Source organism: Oryza glaberrima, chromosome 3 (assembly GCF_000147395.1).
Source record: "Oryza glaberrima chromosome 3, OglaRS2, whole genome shotgun sequence".
Lineage (NCBI taxonomy): Eukaryota > Viridiplantae > Streptophyta > Magnoliopsida > Poales > Poaceae > Oryza > Oryza glaberrima.
The window spans coordinates 26,280,058-26,293,679 of record NC_068328.1 but is presented as its reverse complement, the minus strand read 5'-3'; the positions used below and the strand labels follow the sequence as shown (position 1 = coordinate 26,293,679).

Below are 13,622 nucleotides of genomic sequence, written 5' to 3'. Positions count from 1 at the left end.
GCGCCTGAGTTAGCGTGGGACTTTCGTGAGCCCCACACATGTCAGCTTCCTTCTCCTCCCATCTCTCCCTTCCCAGCGTTCCTCTTCCTCTTTCCCCTTCTCCCTCTCTTCCTAGTCTCAAGGGCGATGCCTTTCTTCTCCACTCACCACGCCCCCTCGCCACCATAGCCATTGTCGAAGCTTACTAGTCCACTTTCTAGGGACGATCGACATATGGAGACAGTGGCAATGGTGGACGCGGACTGTCAAATGGCCGGTTTGTCCCTGGCAGAGCTTCGGCGGTTGTCCATGCATGTCGTGGCGAGGCCCTTGTCGATGTCGGCCTCACCGCACCATGGGCTCCACTCGTTCCACGCGCTGGCGAGCGTAGTGCTGTCGCATGGCTGTGCTCCCGGGGCTGTCTGACACAGAGCAACTGTGCACCGAGACCAAGATGGGATTCACGTTCCCGCCCGATCTATGATCTACGGGCGGTGTTCTCCATGGGGCTCCCGTCCATGCCTGGGTTCCATGACTAGCAGACATGCGTCAGTCTCCGTTTGGGTTCAGCCTGCCCATCAATGTCGTCGCTGCAAATTAAATCATGTGTTGTTGCACCTCAGGGCATCCGGTGTGGCCATGGTCGTGGTCCTGGGGCCGAGTCCGACTGACCCCAACAGGGTGCTCCTTCTCGCGTACTTCGCCATGCTCGTCCCACTCTTTGACCGGTTCTTCCTGTCGTGCCGCCTTGTCTCGCTGGGAACCCTGTCTTCTTTGTCACCAACGACTGGGTGCTCTATTGTGGCTCGCGATGAGATGATGGAGCTCAGCTACCCCTCTCCCTATTGACTGCCAGCCCACTGCCTTGGAGGCTGGGAAGAGAGGTAGAGGGGAATGAGGACGAGGAACATTGGGAGGGAGAGAGGGGAGGGGGAGGGAGCTTACTCGTGGGGCTCAGGTGGGTTTCACGTTGACTCAACCATCATGCTAGCTAAAACCGGACAGTAGTGCCTAGGACCTCATGTACATTGGTACGCCGGTATTGTAATTTGAGAAACGTGTAATATTTGGTATTGCGGTTTAGGGACGCGATTCAAAATCCAACATCTAGAATACCGATTTCAGGGTGCAAACACTACCATCTCATTGGGCCACATGGCTAAACCTCGAAGCCACTACTACGTAAACCATTTTTCGTGACGCGGCCATTTTAGGTTTTCGCTGGCGGAATTTAGAGCAGCCACAAAACAAAGCAAACACATGAAGAACACTAACTCACTAAGAACCAATCTCTCGGTGATTAGGAAGACGATTTTTACTTGTGAACCATCCATCCAGGTGCTGCTTTGATGCTCTGATGCCTGGGCTTTGCCTTCCTGTCCGTCGCGGACTCCGCGAATGATGCCATGGCGCATTCTCCAAACGGATTTCACGAGTGCCAGCATAGTCGTGCAGCCACGACGCACCATAGAATAGATACCACAAAATGCAGAGTGGATTTGCTGCCGGTTTGCTACGGCGGTAGAGAGCAAGGAAGGAAAAAAAGGGGATGGGCGCACGAGATTCGTCTCCGCTGCCGCCGCTTGTGTGGCTAGGAGGGTGAGAGGAGGACTGGGTGTCATCTAGGGTTAATATTTTGAGACGGCTTGGTGGAAAATGGACTGCACCGGCTGGTTGGGCCACTGGCCTGTTACTTGCCCTCAGCTCGTTTGAGCTCATGAGCTAGCTCGAGCTGGCTCGTTATGTGTAACGAGCTGAGATGCCAGCTCGGCTCATTAAGAAAATGTAACGAGCCGAGTCGAGTCAAGCCAAGCTAGTCACAAGCCGAGCGAGCTAACGAGCCACGAGCTTTTTGTCCAGCCCTAGCTGCCAAGGCCTCATGGTGGCAGATCCGGCCACCCCCGTCGGCGTCGGCGGCGGATCCGACCACTCCCGTCGGCGGTGGCGGCGGCGGATCCAGCCTCCCCCGTCGTCGGCGGCGGCAGATCCGGCCTCCCCGGTCGTTGGCGGCGGTGGTTCCGGCCCCGAGCTTTCCGCGTGGCGAACGCCGCCAAGGAGAGGAGAAGGCCGGTCATCGCCGTCTCCGCAGTCGCCTTGTCCGCCGTCGCTGCAGTTGCCTTGTCCGCTGTCTTCTTCTCCATGGCAGCCGAGAGCAGGGAAGGCGCGGGCATGAGTGGATAAGATGGAGGTGGGGTGAGGAGAATAGGATAAGATGGAGTGAGTGGATAAGAAGAGTCCGTGCGCACTTGGTGTTTTAGTATAGCGAAAAACTTTCGCTGGCGATCACTTAAGAGGACCACTTGTAAAAAGACCTCTATTTTTGCAAGCGGTCCTCTTAACCCGGCCGCCAGTGAAAATGGTTTTTTGCTGGCGGTTCTTAACACCTCATCCCTCGTCAAATTTTCGCTAGCGGTTTTTGCTTATAGCCGCCAGAGAAAAAAATAGGTAAACACCATGAAAAATCGATTTTTTTTGTAGTGAGCAAAGTTTACATATCTTTGAAACACGCCATGTGGCCGCGTGCTATTCCAAGGCTTGGTTCGCACCCGCATCTGTTGGATTATGAATCAACGGTAGAGATGGTTCAAAGGACGTAACTGCAAAATTTGATCTTCCAAGGGTGTTTAGTGAAAAAGTTAGCATTCATTCTAGGGAAATTCTCTCCTCCTCTCGCCCCTTCTCCGTCGATTCGCGAATCGCCTCCGACGTTGGCCACCGCCGCACCTCGCCAATTCCCATCCCTAAAAACCCTAGCCCACAGAACCTCCCTCTTCACTTCATCTGCGAACGCGCCTGCGCCGGCGAAGGAGCATGGATATTGCGAGCTCGGTTGTGTGGCGCGGCGCGCATCTGCAGCAGGCACGACAAAGGGCATGGGTCGGGTGGTTGACCCCCTGGCTCTCTTCAAGCGGCCGTCGTCGTCGGCAGGGGAGTTCCGCAAGTGGGTAGACTGGGAGCTTCCCTGCTACCTCACCTCCTTCCTCACCGTCGTCATTCTCGGCATCAGGCTCAACGCGAAGCCCAACTTCACCCTGCAGACCCGGCCGCACCAGAAAGAGCGCCAACAGGCAACAGCAACAGAGCAACAGGAGCTGGTTTCCATGGAGGCCCAGACCGAACGATCTGCACGCCTGAGGTCACCTTGAATCGTACATTGCGTTTGTTTTGCTTCCAATTAGATGGTTGAGACTTGAGATGTGCGGGCTAAACATTGTGTTGTTGTTTTTGTTTGATGGATTTTACCCGATGATGGCGAATGCCCTGAATATTTTGAAATGCTTTTCAGTTCTATCATTTCCCCCTCTTTAGATGTGCCGCACTGCAATTTTTTTTTTGAGCACAATTAGAATTTAACTTGTCTCTACCATTCAAAAAATAACTTGGTTACAGATTGCATATTCGGGTTAGGTAGAGCAAAAATCAATTGTCGTGATGAATCCTGAAGCCAAGCTCTGAACAAAAATAGCTATCCCTCTTGCCGAATATCATGGCATTGTTAGGATATCTAAAAATAACATGCCACAACGGATGATTTTGTACTGTAGCACCGGTGGCTATTATATATAAACTTACCTCTTCTTTATGTTGCTTACATTTCTCTCCAGTTCATTACTTCATTTCATGCCAAGTTGCCAATTAGCCTATCAATTTATTTAACCCATCCGTTCAAGATACTATCACTTAACACGAGACATGAGTATATCAATGACATGCATTGTATTGTCATTAGTTTTAAAAGATATACTTTTTACCATCACCTGGCAAACCATAGAGCATATTAAGGTCAGATAACATGATATCCAGGGTTCTTAGCTGCTACCATAGATCATTACCATAGTGCTTTGTTTTTGTTTTCCATTTTCTTGGTGTCATACTAAACATATAGCTAGGATATGTTTTTTTTTTCCAAATGCCAGTTCTAAGAAACTTAACAGCTCTTTATATTCATCCACACTCCACAACAATAAAACACACATGCATAGAAATATAAAGGCTCCTTTGAGTAGGAATATTTATGTTGTCAATTTCATTTGCCAAAAACTAATGATCAGGTTAGGGAAGACAAGAAAATAGTTTTTTTTGTCAATTTTGAATATTTTAGCTGATCAGATTTTGTTATCACGATGAATAATGTCCGTGAATACAATGTCTTCTTCCCTGCTAGGCTTCTGAATATAATTTTCAATTGGTAAACTTCCTTGATATATGTTCTGATGGTTTGTCATGACAACCTGTACGATGAACGATTCCTGTTCTTCTAGCAGCGCCTTCTTGCATTCAAGAATGCGAATCTGGTTCTGAAAAAAGAAGTTTATGTACTTTATCTCATTTGACTGCGCTTGCATGCCACTGACACACTCATGGTGGACTGGCCGCTCATCGATGACCAGAAGCCGATCTTGGAGCACAACAAGTTCGCTCTCAGATTCTTCCAGCCCCAAGGTAATTAAAATCGACCATCCTCTTCTCCAATCCACGCACATTTTTGGTTGTTCATTACCTTAATCAAATCAGTGTCCCTTAGGGTTGTTTGATTGAGTGAAATTAATTTTGCATGGTACATAACAACTGCAACTTGAGAAACATATCCCTTATAATATGCTAGCACGAACCATGCTGGTCTAGATGAAAACATGTTTATTTAGCAACTTAGAAAAAAAGAGAATCTCATCGGTACATAAAATCAGCACTACAATTCTGCACGACTGCCAGCAGAAAATATTCCTTACCAGTAAGGTAGTAACAAATATTTTTCTTGCCTTGATTTCTCTCTCTTCCTTATTGCCAGTTGCTCGATCAATGTTGCACACATTGTACTTCCAGGAATGGAAGGCCAAATCACTTTTGCTGTTCGTGAAAATTGTAAGGTTATAACTTAGATACCTTTTTATACTTAGGGTATCATGAAATTTAGATGGTGTTGTTCTTCGTTTAGGACCGCCTGTGCCTTTGGAGATTAAAAAAAAGCATATTTTAATTTGTTATCCCCTTTTCCACTTTGCAGCCATTTCGTTGGTCCAATTTTTTATCCCTTTTGATGCTGTTATATGGTGTGCTTGATAATAGTTGATAGCCAAAGGGATTCTTTTCGGGCTGCAAAAGGCTAAAGGCGTATGCTTGATGATTTGTATCATGAATTTGTTCTTTCAGTTCTGTTATAGCTATTCATTGATATCATTTTTATTTGCAATGCATTATTAGCATATGGTATTATCACTTCTTGATGTGTAATACTGACTTTGACATTTCTTACTTAGTGCAGAAAATTCATCGAAAATAATCGTGCCATTACTTGGCATCGGTCCCCATCATTTGTGTCCTCATCTTACAGGGGGTGAGCTCGAATAGTTTGTCATGGACAGATAAGATTGAGGCCCCCTTTGATTCAAAGGAATTTCATAGGAATTTTAGAGGATTTCATTTCTATAGGAATTTTTCCTACAAAGCCCTTTGAATCAAAGGAATGGACTTTATAGAATCCTATGAAATTCCTATGGAATGCCTCTTCCCATACAAGTTTTGGAGGAATTTTAGCAAGAGGTAGAACCTCATGGAAAAAATCATTTGAGTCTTTATCTCTCCTCAAATTCCTGTGTTTTTCCTGTGGTCCAATCAAACAGTCATTTCTACGTTTTTCCTATGTTTTGCAATCCTGTTTTACACTTACATTCTTGTCAGAATCATATGTTTTTCCTATTCCTCTGTTTTTTAATTCCTGTGATTCAAAGGGACCCTCAACTAAAAGCTATATATTCTATGACTATGTACGGATAATAAGGATATCACACATCTCCCTAGTCCCTAGTCGTTGTGGACATGGCTTGGTGATATAATTGCTTATGAGTAATGATCATGTATAGTAGCATGTATTTTGTTTGTAATTTGCCTCGTTGCACTGGCAACACAGTAGCTAGAGTTGATAATGATTTTTATATTTTTGCCATTCACTCCTTGTTCATATAAATGTAACAGGGAATACCTCTATTCGGCCCAATTGAGCTGGCGCATGCTAGTTGAGAGACCTAAAGTGGATTTATTTCCCAATAAAATCAGTCGCTTCTACTTCAACCAATGGCATTTTTAAGTTCAATTTTTAACTTAGCGGTCCACCTTTTAATGTTTATTTTCCAACAGCATAGTCGATTATTACGTTACTTTTCCATAACTAATGTTTCCTTGAAATCAGTGGTAGAGACTTGTAGTAGTCAACACCTTCCAACTCTAGCTGGCTTCATAGGCCACCACCTTCGACGCATAGTAATCAAGTAGTAATCGTTTGTGTGGACAGCTGAGTACTGCAAAGATGTAAGGTGGTGCCATCTGAACAGCGAATGGCAGAGAAGAAAAGGAACAATATCACGCTCTGCGTATTGCTTAATACAGTCATTCAACGAATAAGTACCAGATTCAAGTTCAGGGATCCAAGATACATAAACAGGGATACATATGTAGCTGCTACCTACGATTAACTCAGATGCATCAGGCAACAGCTACAATTGAGAGATACATGGATCGACCATTGACCCCTTACACTTGACGAGGATTATTATTCCGTGCAAGGATGGTCGGCAAGCGATTTACTACCTCTCGAAAAAGCGCGTACACGATCTGAACTCCAGTCGCCACCTCCAAGATTGCCATAATGTACCGATCCCAGTTGCTGAAGTTGTCCACGGGATCAAGTATCACCTTAGGCTGCTTCACTGTGGCTGTGCCAACGCCATTCCCAGCCGGAGGCGGAAGATTTGGCTGCTCATCCTCTGTTTCTGCACACGAAAAACAGTACCAATTTAGTACTAGCTAGCATGCAAAAGAACGCATCATTTGAAATTTTATTGATTAGAGAACGACAGAAACATTCTAACCATTGAAGCCGTAGCACAGGGCTGCATCCTTCTGTTTGACGGCACGGAGACCTCCACATGCTCGGTAAGAGGTGATCAAAGTAAAAGCAGAAAACTGGGACTCCTTAATCTTGGGGCGCAGAGACACCAGGCAAAGACAATTGGGTAGACCAACTACCACTACAATTGTCTCGCAGCACCTAACATCAGGAGAAGACCCATTCCCGCAAGAATCAATTAACTGTGATGCCAGCTTGTTTGCTTCACAAGTCTGATCCTCCGGGTAATCCTCACCCTGTGCTGGGGGAGGGAAAGACGAGGCAACACAATCTAATTTTAGTAAACAAGTGGTTTAAACAGCAAAAAAAAAAAAGAAGCAAAAAGCATGCTTTTCAACTAACAAAGACACAATCTTGCAAAGGATCAACAAGACAAACGGGCACGGAGGGAGGGGTCTAGAGACCTAGAAGCGGTGGCCGGCGAGGCGGCGGCCATCATGAGAAGCGGATGCGGCGATTCACCCTTCAGGCGGCACCGCGTCACGGCGACTGTGACACGGCAGCAAATTAAGTGGCCAAGACGGCGAAGGGAAAAAGAAGGGAAGTTGAGTTTTTTAGCTATTCCGATATTTTAAGAATCCTAGCAAAACCATTGTAGTCGGTCTTTTAACCCATAATATTTTTATGGAGATTCGTGCTTGCTTAAGGTTGCATTCTATACTATGCTTTCCTAATTTCTACTTCCTCGTTTTCCACGCAAACGCTTCAAGAAGTGCTGAAAGTTGTGTTTATTTTTGCAAAAAAAGTTATATATTAAAGTTGCTTTTAGAAAGAAAATTTTATTCATCCACTTTTCAAGTTTTTAAGATGATACTAATCACACATTAATTTGCCACTCTATTTTATGTGCCGGAGGTAGGATTTCCAATCTCCATACGAACATAGGCACATAGCACATTGTACCTAGAACTCCAAGACCAGAACTAACTTTTCAATCAGAACTCTAATTGGACAAGTCTTTTATTCAGAAATTACTAGCAAAAAAGTAATCCTAACGGCGGGAGATATTTAAACACAAAGCCCAAAAACCAAATTTGGGTGCAGTACGACACGAGTCAAACTCAAGACCTCCAGTCCTGGGCACAAGATGGCAAAATACAGCTATCAACCACTGACAAAAATCAAAGTAGTGGCGGACTGGTGGTACGATATATTCCAAAAGAAAAAGGAAAAGGTTGAGTTAAAGCTTTAAATCGGTATTCATATGAATATACTACGCTTGTTCAACCCCCCCCCCCCCCCCCCCCCTCCCTCTACTCTCTCTCTCACACAGACACACACAGAGGCCAACAGCCACTTTGGAATAGAAGTTTGGCTCAAGCCCTCTTCTTTTTTATCATTGGAACATTGTAAGGAAACCGCATGACTCAAAAAGAAAAAAAAACTTTGGAACACAAATAACATTACTCAGAAATACAACCGTTTTTAATTTATAATTTTCTACTTCAAATATTCTAATGCCATGTTATATTTACTTGGAATTCGAAGACTTTAGTATAATGCTTCTTAAGCTAATGATTAATTAATCAAACGCTAATTCATCGCTCCGTTTTTTGTGTTAGGGGCACTACTAAAAAAGCTAATTGAAAGAGCATCTATATGTCCCAGTGAGTTTTGCTGAATTAATAAAAATATTAAGGGACTAACGCACTTATTTGTGTGTATAAGTAAGGGATTAGTCCAATGAAGAATCGACCAAGATGATAAATAAGAATATGCAATACAACGAGTAAACTTTTTCATCACATCAAAACTTTCCTACACATACAAACTTCTAACTTTTCCGTCACATCGTTCCAATTTCAACCAAACTTCCAATTTTAACGTGAACTAAACACATCCTAACTTAAAAGAAGTACAGTAAAACTAACACCTGGTAGTATATGCCTAACAGAGAAAGAAGACAGAGTGAGTACGTTGAGGGAGGGCATAAGCGCATAATACGTACCCGGGTACACAGCTGCCTGATGATCCGGGCGTGCGACAGCAAAGGAGTGCTGATCCTGAGCAGCGATGGCACCTGCATCGATCCGAAAAGAAAGGGTAAGAATCATGGTATAAACTCCAAATCTAAGAAAACAATGAGGACGGATCGGACATTGTTTCAAAAAAAAAAAGAAAAATCTTTCAACAGCGACGACAGAAGAAAGGAAACAGCTGGATCGTTACCCGGAAAGACAGGTGCATGATGCTCCGGGCGTGCGACTGCGACGGCGAGGGCGAGAGAGTGGTTCTGGGTGGCACCTGCATCCGACACGGGTATGAAAGCTAAGAGAAGAAAGAAAGAAAGAAAAGAGAGATACACAAGAAACAGAATAGTAAAGAAAACAGAGAGATACCTGGTAACGCAGCTGCGTGATGCTCCGGTGGTGCAACGGCGAGGGAGTGGTCCTGGGGGGCGACGGCGATGGCACCTGCATCGATCCGACAAGGGTAAGAGGGAGGTATATATGATGAAATCCAAGATACACAAGATGAGAAAGAAAAAAGAGATGAGGGGCTGATGAATCGGTACCCGGTAAGGCAGCTGCCCGAAGCACCGAGCATGCAACGGCGAGGGGGTGCTCCTGGGCGGCGACGGCGATGGCACCTGCAGCATCCGACACGACACGCACGAGTAATTAATTATTAAGAGTGTTGTATATAGATAGGGATGGAAAGATCTAGGAAGACACTGGGTCACCTTTGCAAGCTGCGGGAAGATCGCCGGCGTGGAGGCCGCCGCAGGAAACGTAGAGGGCGGCGAGGTGAGTGGCGTTGAGCCCGACGAGGACGACCTCCGGCTCGGCGGCCACGCGGCAGAGGCAGTGAAAACCGCCGCCAAGGTCGACGACGGAAACCAACGGCCGGCAGCACGTGGGCGTTGGCATCCCGACCGCTACGCACGGAGCAGCGACCTGGGTTGCGAGCGCAGCAGGCTCGCAAGCCGCCGCCGGGAAGTGGTCGGCAGGATGACAGGCAGCGCGGGGGGGATATTCTCTTAGAGTGATCTTTTTCGTCTAGGTGTATCTTCGTTTTCTCGTTGGATCGTTTCATCTGCTTGTCTCGTGCCCTGGTACTCGTTCTCGTAGCGTGGCACGGTCAAATCCGAAGTCTAGGCATGCCTTCCATTTCCCATTTGGTGCAATCAACACCAGCAGCAGCGAGGACGGGAAGGCTGGGAAAAGTCTTCTTTTGCGCTCTCTATCTCTCTCCCCTGTAGGGAAAACTCTTTTCATCCCTTATGGTGTGGCATGGCATGCCATTTGTCTCTATGTTTGCGTGCTTTTGTGTTCTTCTAGCTACCATCTCATTGGTCCTGCAGCTGGATCATATCTTTGTCTGTCTCTATCTGCAATGTTTGCAATACAACGGACTTTTGTGTTTCAGGCAGTGTCTTTTGCGGAATGTGGTGAAAATATATAGTTAAACCATTTAATTCGGGGAAGCCATTAAGTGGCTCAAGAAAACTGCACGATCAAAACAGTTGCCTCTAACGTACCGTGTAACGAAGCCAGAACGACTCTCAGGAGAAACCCTAGCTGGTCACTCGGCAGGGGCATGCGTTTAGCAGCTCGATCCATATCTCGTGCAGCAGCGGCATGTTTGTCTAATTGTCTGGTTGGCATCCAGGAATCCGGTTTCTCCATCGCCCGTTTCCTCCTACACAGTCACATAGATAATTGTAGAGTAGGGACGAGAACGAGCTAGTTCATTCTCTTAGCTGTTGCATTGGTCACGATTCACGAACAAGTGAAAAGCAGCAGCTAGTTTTCAGGACGGGTTGCCGAGCAGCTGTGCATGATAGGAGGCAGGATCGGCACAGGAGGGGCAGCCTTTGTGGCCGCAGAGACACACATCTCTCTCTCAGCGAAAGGCGTATAGTACGACGGCGCAGATGGCGGGTGCCCGGGTGGTGGGAGTGTGACGAGTTTTTCGTCTTTTTGTTCTTAACAACTACTCCACAGTATACCATCAGTAATCCCCCCACCCAAAGGGAAAAAAAAAAAACTAGAAATGCAATGCATCCATCCAGACATTCGATCCATTGGCGCAGTGCAAACCGCCCTGTGCGCGCTCCGACTCCAAAACCACGCTCTCGCCGCGGACTATGTACGTGCTTGGTGGTGGGATGCACGAGGGCGCCGTACGTCCTCGTCGATCCTCCCGAGCATGCAGCCGGCGCGCCATGAAGCGCACGTACGAGCTCCTGCTCGGAATTGAGCTCGCGCGCCAACACCGAACCTGTCGCGGTGGCCGCCTGCTCATGGCTCGTCCATTGGTATCGACGGCGCGTCCAATCTTTTGTTGGCTTGTTCACGCTGGGTGTTAGTATTGCAGTGGTCTTGTGCCCGAGTCTGGGAGCAGAACGGATTCGCGTCCCAAGTCCAACCGATAAGAATCCCTCGATCGACTCCGTATGTATCAGGCAAAACTCCCACTCCAGCGCCCAGCGCGCGCTTTACTCGGAGTGCGTGGTAAACCAACACGGAATCGGATGCCATCTCTCGTCCATAGATTAACAGACCGCCCACAGGTAGGAGGTACGCGTACGTACACGCACCCAAAAACCTTTCGAGCAACGAATTAATTGAACAGAGAGAGATTCCATGGAGGAGCACCACGACGTGACGCCGCAGCTCCTCCCGGACGACGTGCTCGCGGGCGTCCTCGCCCGCCTTGCCCCGTGCTGGCTCGCCGCGTCCCGCTGCGTCTGCAAGGCATGGCGCGCCGTCATCGACACCCGCCGCCTGCTGCGAGCCGACCTCCTCCCTCTCTCGCTCGCCGACATCTACATCAACTTCCACGAGATGCACTGTTCGGTGTTCCTATCCCGTCCCAGCTCCACACGCCCCGCCATCTCTGGCATGTTCACCGACTACACGCCCAACGACAACCTAGTCGAGGATCATTGCAACGGACTCCTTCTGCTAAAGTCCGGCGTGGCTAACCCTGCTACCCGACAGTGGGTGCCTTCTCCTCCTACCCCACCTCAGCCCGTCTAGATGAAGGACTTCTACCAGTTCGACAGCTATCTCATGTTCGACCCTACCATATCAACACACTATGAGATCTTCAAAGTCCCACGAGTTCCTAGTACAGGATTTCGCGTGCTAGATCCTATGCTTAAGAGCTTGCAATGGCCACCCTCACTGTGCGTGTTGCAAGTGTTCTCATCAAGGACTAGGCAATGGGGAGAGAGATTGTTTGTACGAGACGGTGCGGCTACCGGCACAGTTACTGACATGGCATTGGCTTTTCCATTTGATCATTATAATGGAGTCTATTGGCATGGGGCACTTTATGTACGTTGCCAGGCAGATTTTGTCATGAGGTACGAGGTCATCATTCTTTTAGTGTGCTTAAATTGCTCTATCTTCTTTCTTTATTTTTTTCAATGGTTTTATAACCCATATATTGTTTTTTTTTCTAATGCAGAATATCCTTGTCTGATAACAAGTACCAAGTAATTAAGTTATCAATGAATACTGAAGTATGTCAATATAAAAACCATTTTCTCGGAAGATCAATGAGGGGTGTGCACTATGCATTAATCGATAATGAGCACCGACTACGGGTTTGGTTCCTCAATGAGTTATATGGTCAGATGACATGGGAACTGAAGCATGACAATGATCTTAGTTTCCTTCTAAGGTGTCAGGAAATCTGTACACAAAATGATGGTCCGTGGACTTTGCAATACCACAACTACTTTGGATATCCCAGACAAAATGACATGGACAACTATTATGAAGCTCACAAGAAACACATTGTTAGAAAATATCACCATGAATATGAGAGTGTCTGGTACAAAAATCACTGCGAAGATATCAAGAAAGATGTGGTAGTACGAGTAAATAATTTTGAGTGGGACTCCGACAATGATGACATTCTTGACACTGCAAATCCAAACGAAGGAGAATGCCATGGATATCTTTCAATTTTGGGATTCCATCCTTATAAAGAAGTTATTTTTCTGAACCAAAAGAGGGAAAGAGGACTTGCCTATCATTTTAATAGCTCGAAAGTTCAAAATCTAGGTAGTACGTTCCCAAAACCTTATGATGATTTGTATATTCAAGGCATGTATTCATCTTTTATATATACACCGTGTTGGATCTAGGGGAGAACTATGAAAGCATGTAATTAGGAGATTGTCTTACAATTTAGCATGTGTTGGTGGTGTAAGTTGTGTGGCGACCTAAATAAATATGCTATCTTCAAATGAGATGTTAAGAGACAATTATCTCGATTAATTGTACATGACATTATGTATACATGTATAGGTTTTATTTGTGAAGCATATATGGTACCGACCAAAGTTGATGTTTGACTGGAGCGTGCCTGCTAGAAAATGGCGCATGTATTTGCAAAGGACTTTTTTTTATTATAATTCCAGAACATAGTATTCCATCCGTTTTAAAATATAAATATTTTTAGAATAGTGACAAGTCAAACATTTTTAACTTTGACTATTAATAGCAAAAAAGTAAAAAAGATCAATCATGTATAACTGATGTTATTAGATTTATCATTAAACAAACTATTATATTAATATGCAACTCTTTTTTATTTAAAACATCTTATTTTATAGATATTGTTGGTTGGAGACCATGTCAGAGTCTAAAGATGCTTATATTTTGATACGGAGGGAGTATATATCATTTACTTACTTTGTCAAATAATTAGGATTGCCTTGGAAAAAAAATTGCTTGCCGATTCACTCTAGTTCATAAATTTCAAATGTGGATAGGGTCTT

At 45.8% G+C, this 13,622-nt stretch overlaps 1 protein-coding gene and 1 pseudogene across 1 annotated transcript; one reads left to right on the top strand and one right to left on the bottom strand.

The window, feature by feature from the left end:
* Positions 1–6,348: 6,348 nt before the first annotated feature.
* Positions 6,349–10,032, bottom strand: LOC127768302 (uncharacterized). The gene is made up of 7 exons (XM_052293850.1): positions 9,567–10,032; positions 9,399–9,473; positions 9,223–9,297; positions 9,053–9,127; positions 8,832–8,903; positions 6,846–7,124; positions 6,349–6,746 (listed from the first exon to the last, which is right to left on the bottom strand). The coding sequence occupies exons 1-7, from the start codon at positions 9,751–9,753 to the stop codon at positions 6,508–6,510; spliced, it is 1,002 nt and encodes a 333-aa protein (XP_052149810.1). The 5' UTR covers positions 9,754–10,032; the 3' UTR covers positions 6,349–6,507.
* Positions 10,033–11,472: 1,440 nt separating this feature from the next.
* On the top strand, positions 11,473–12,986 carry LOC127765087 (uncharacterized; annotated as a pseudogene).
* Positions 12,987–13,622: the final 636 nt, after the last annotated feature.

Coding starts and splice junctions, on each gene's coding strand:
- LOC127768302 (XM_052293850.1), bottom strand. CDS start 9,753: ATGCCAACGCCCACGTGCTGCCGGCCGTTGGTTTCCGTCGTCGACCTT. Junction 9,298..9,398: donor TCGGGCAGCTGCCTTACCGG/GTACCGATTCAT, acceptor GGATCGATGCAG/GTGCCATCGCCGTCGCCCCC. Junction 8,904..9,052: donor TCATGCACCTGTCTTTCCGG/GTAACGATCCAG, acceptor GGATCGATGCAG/GTGCCATCGCTGCTCAGGAT.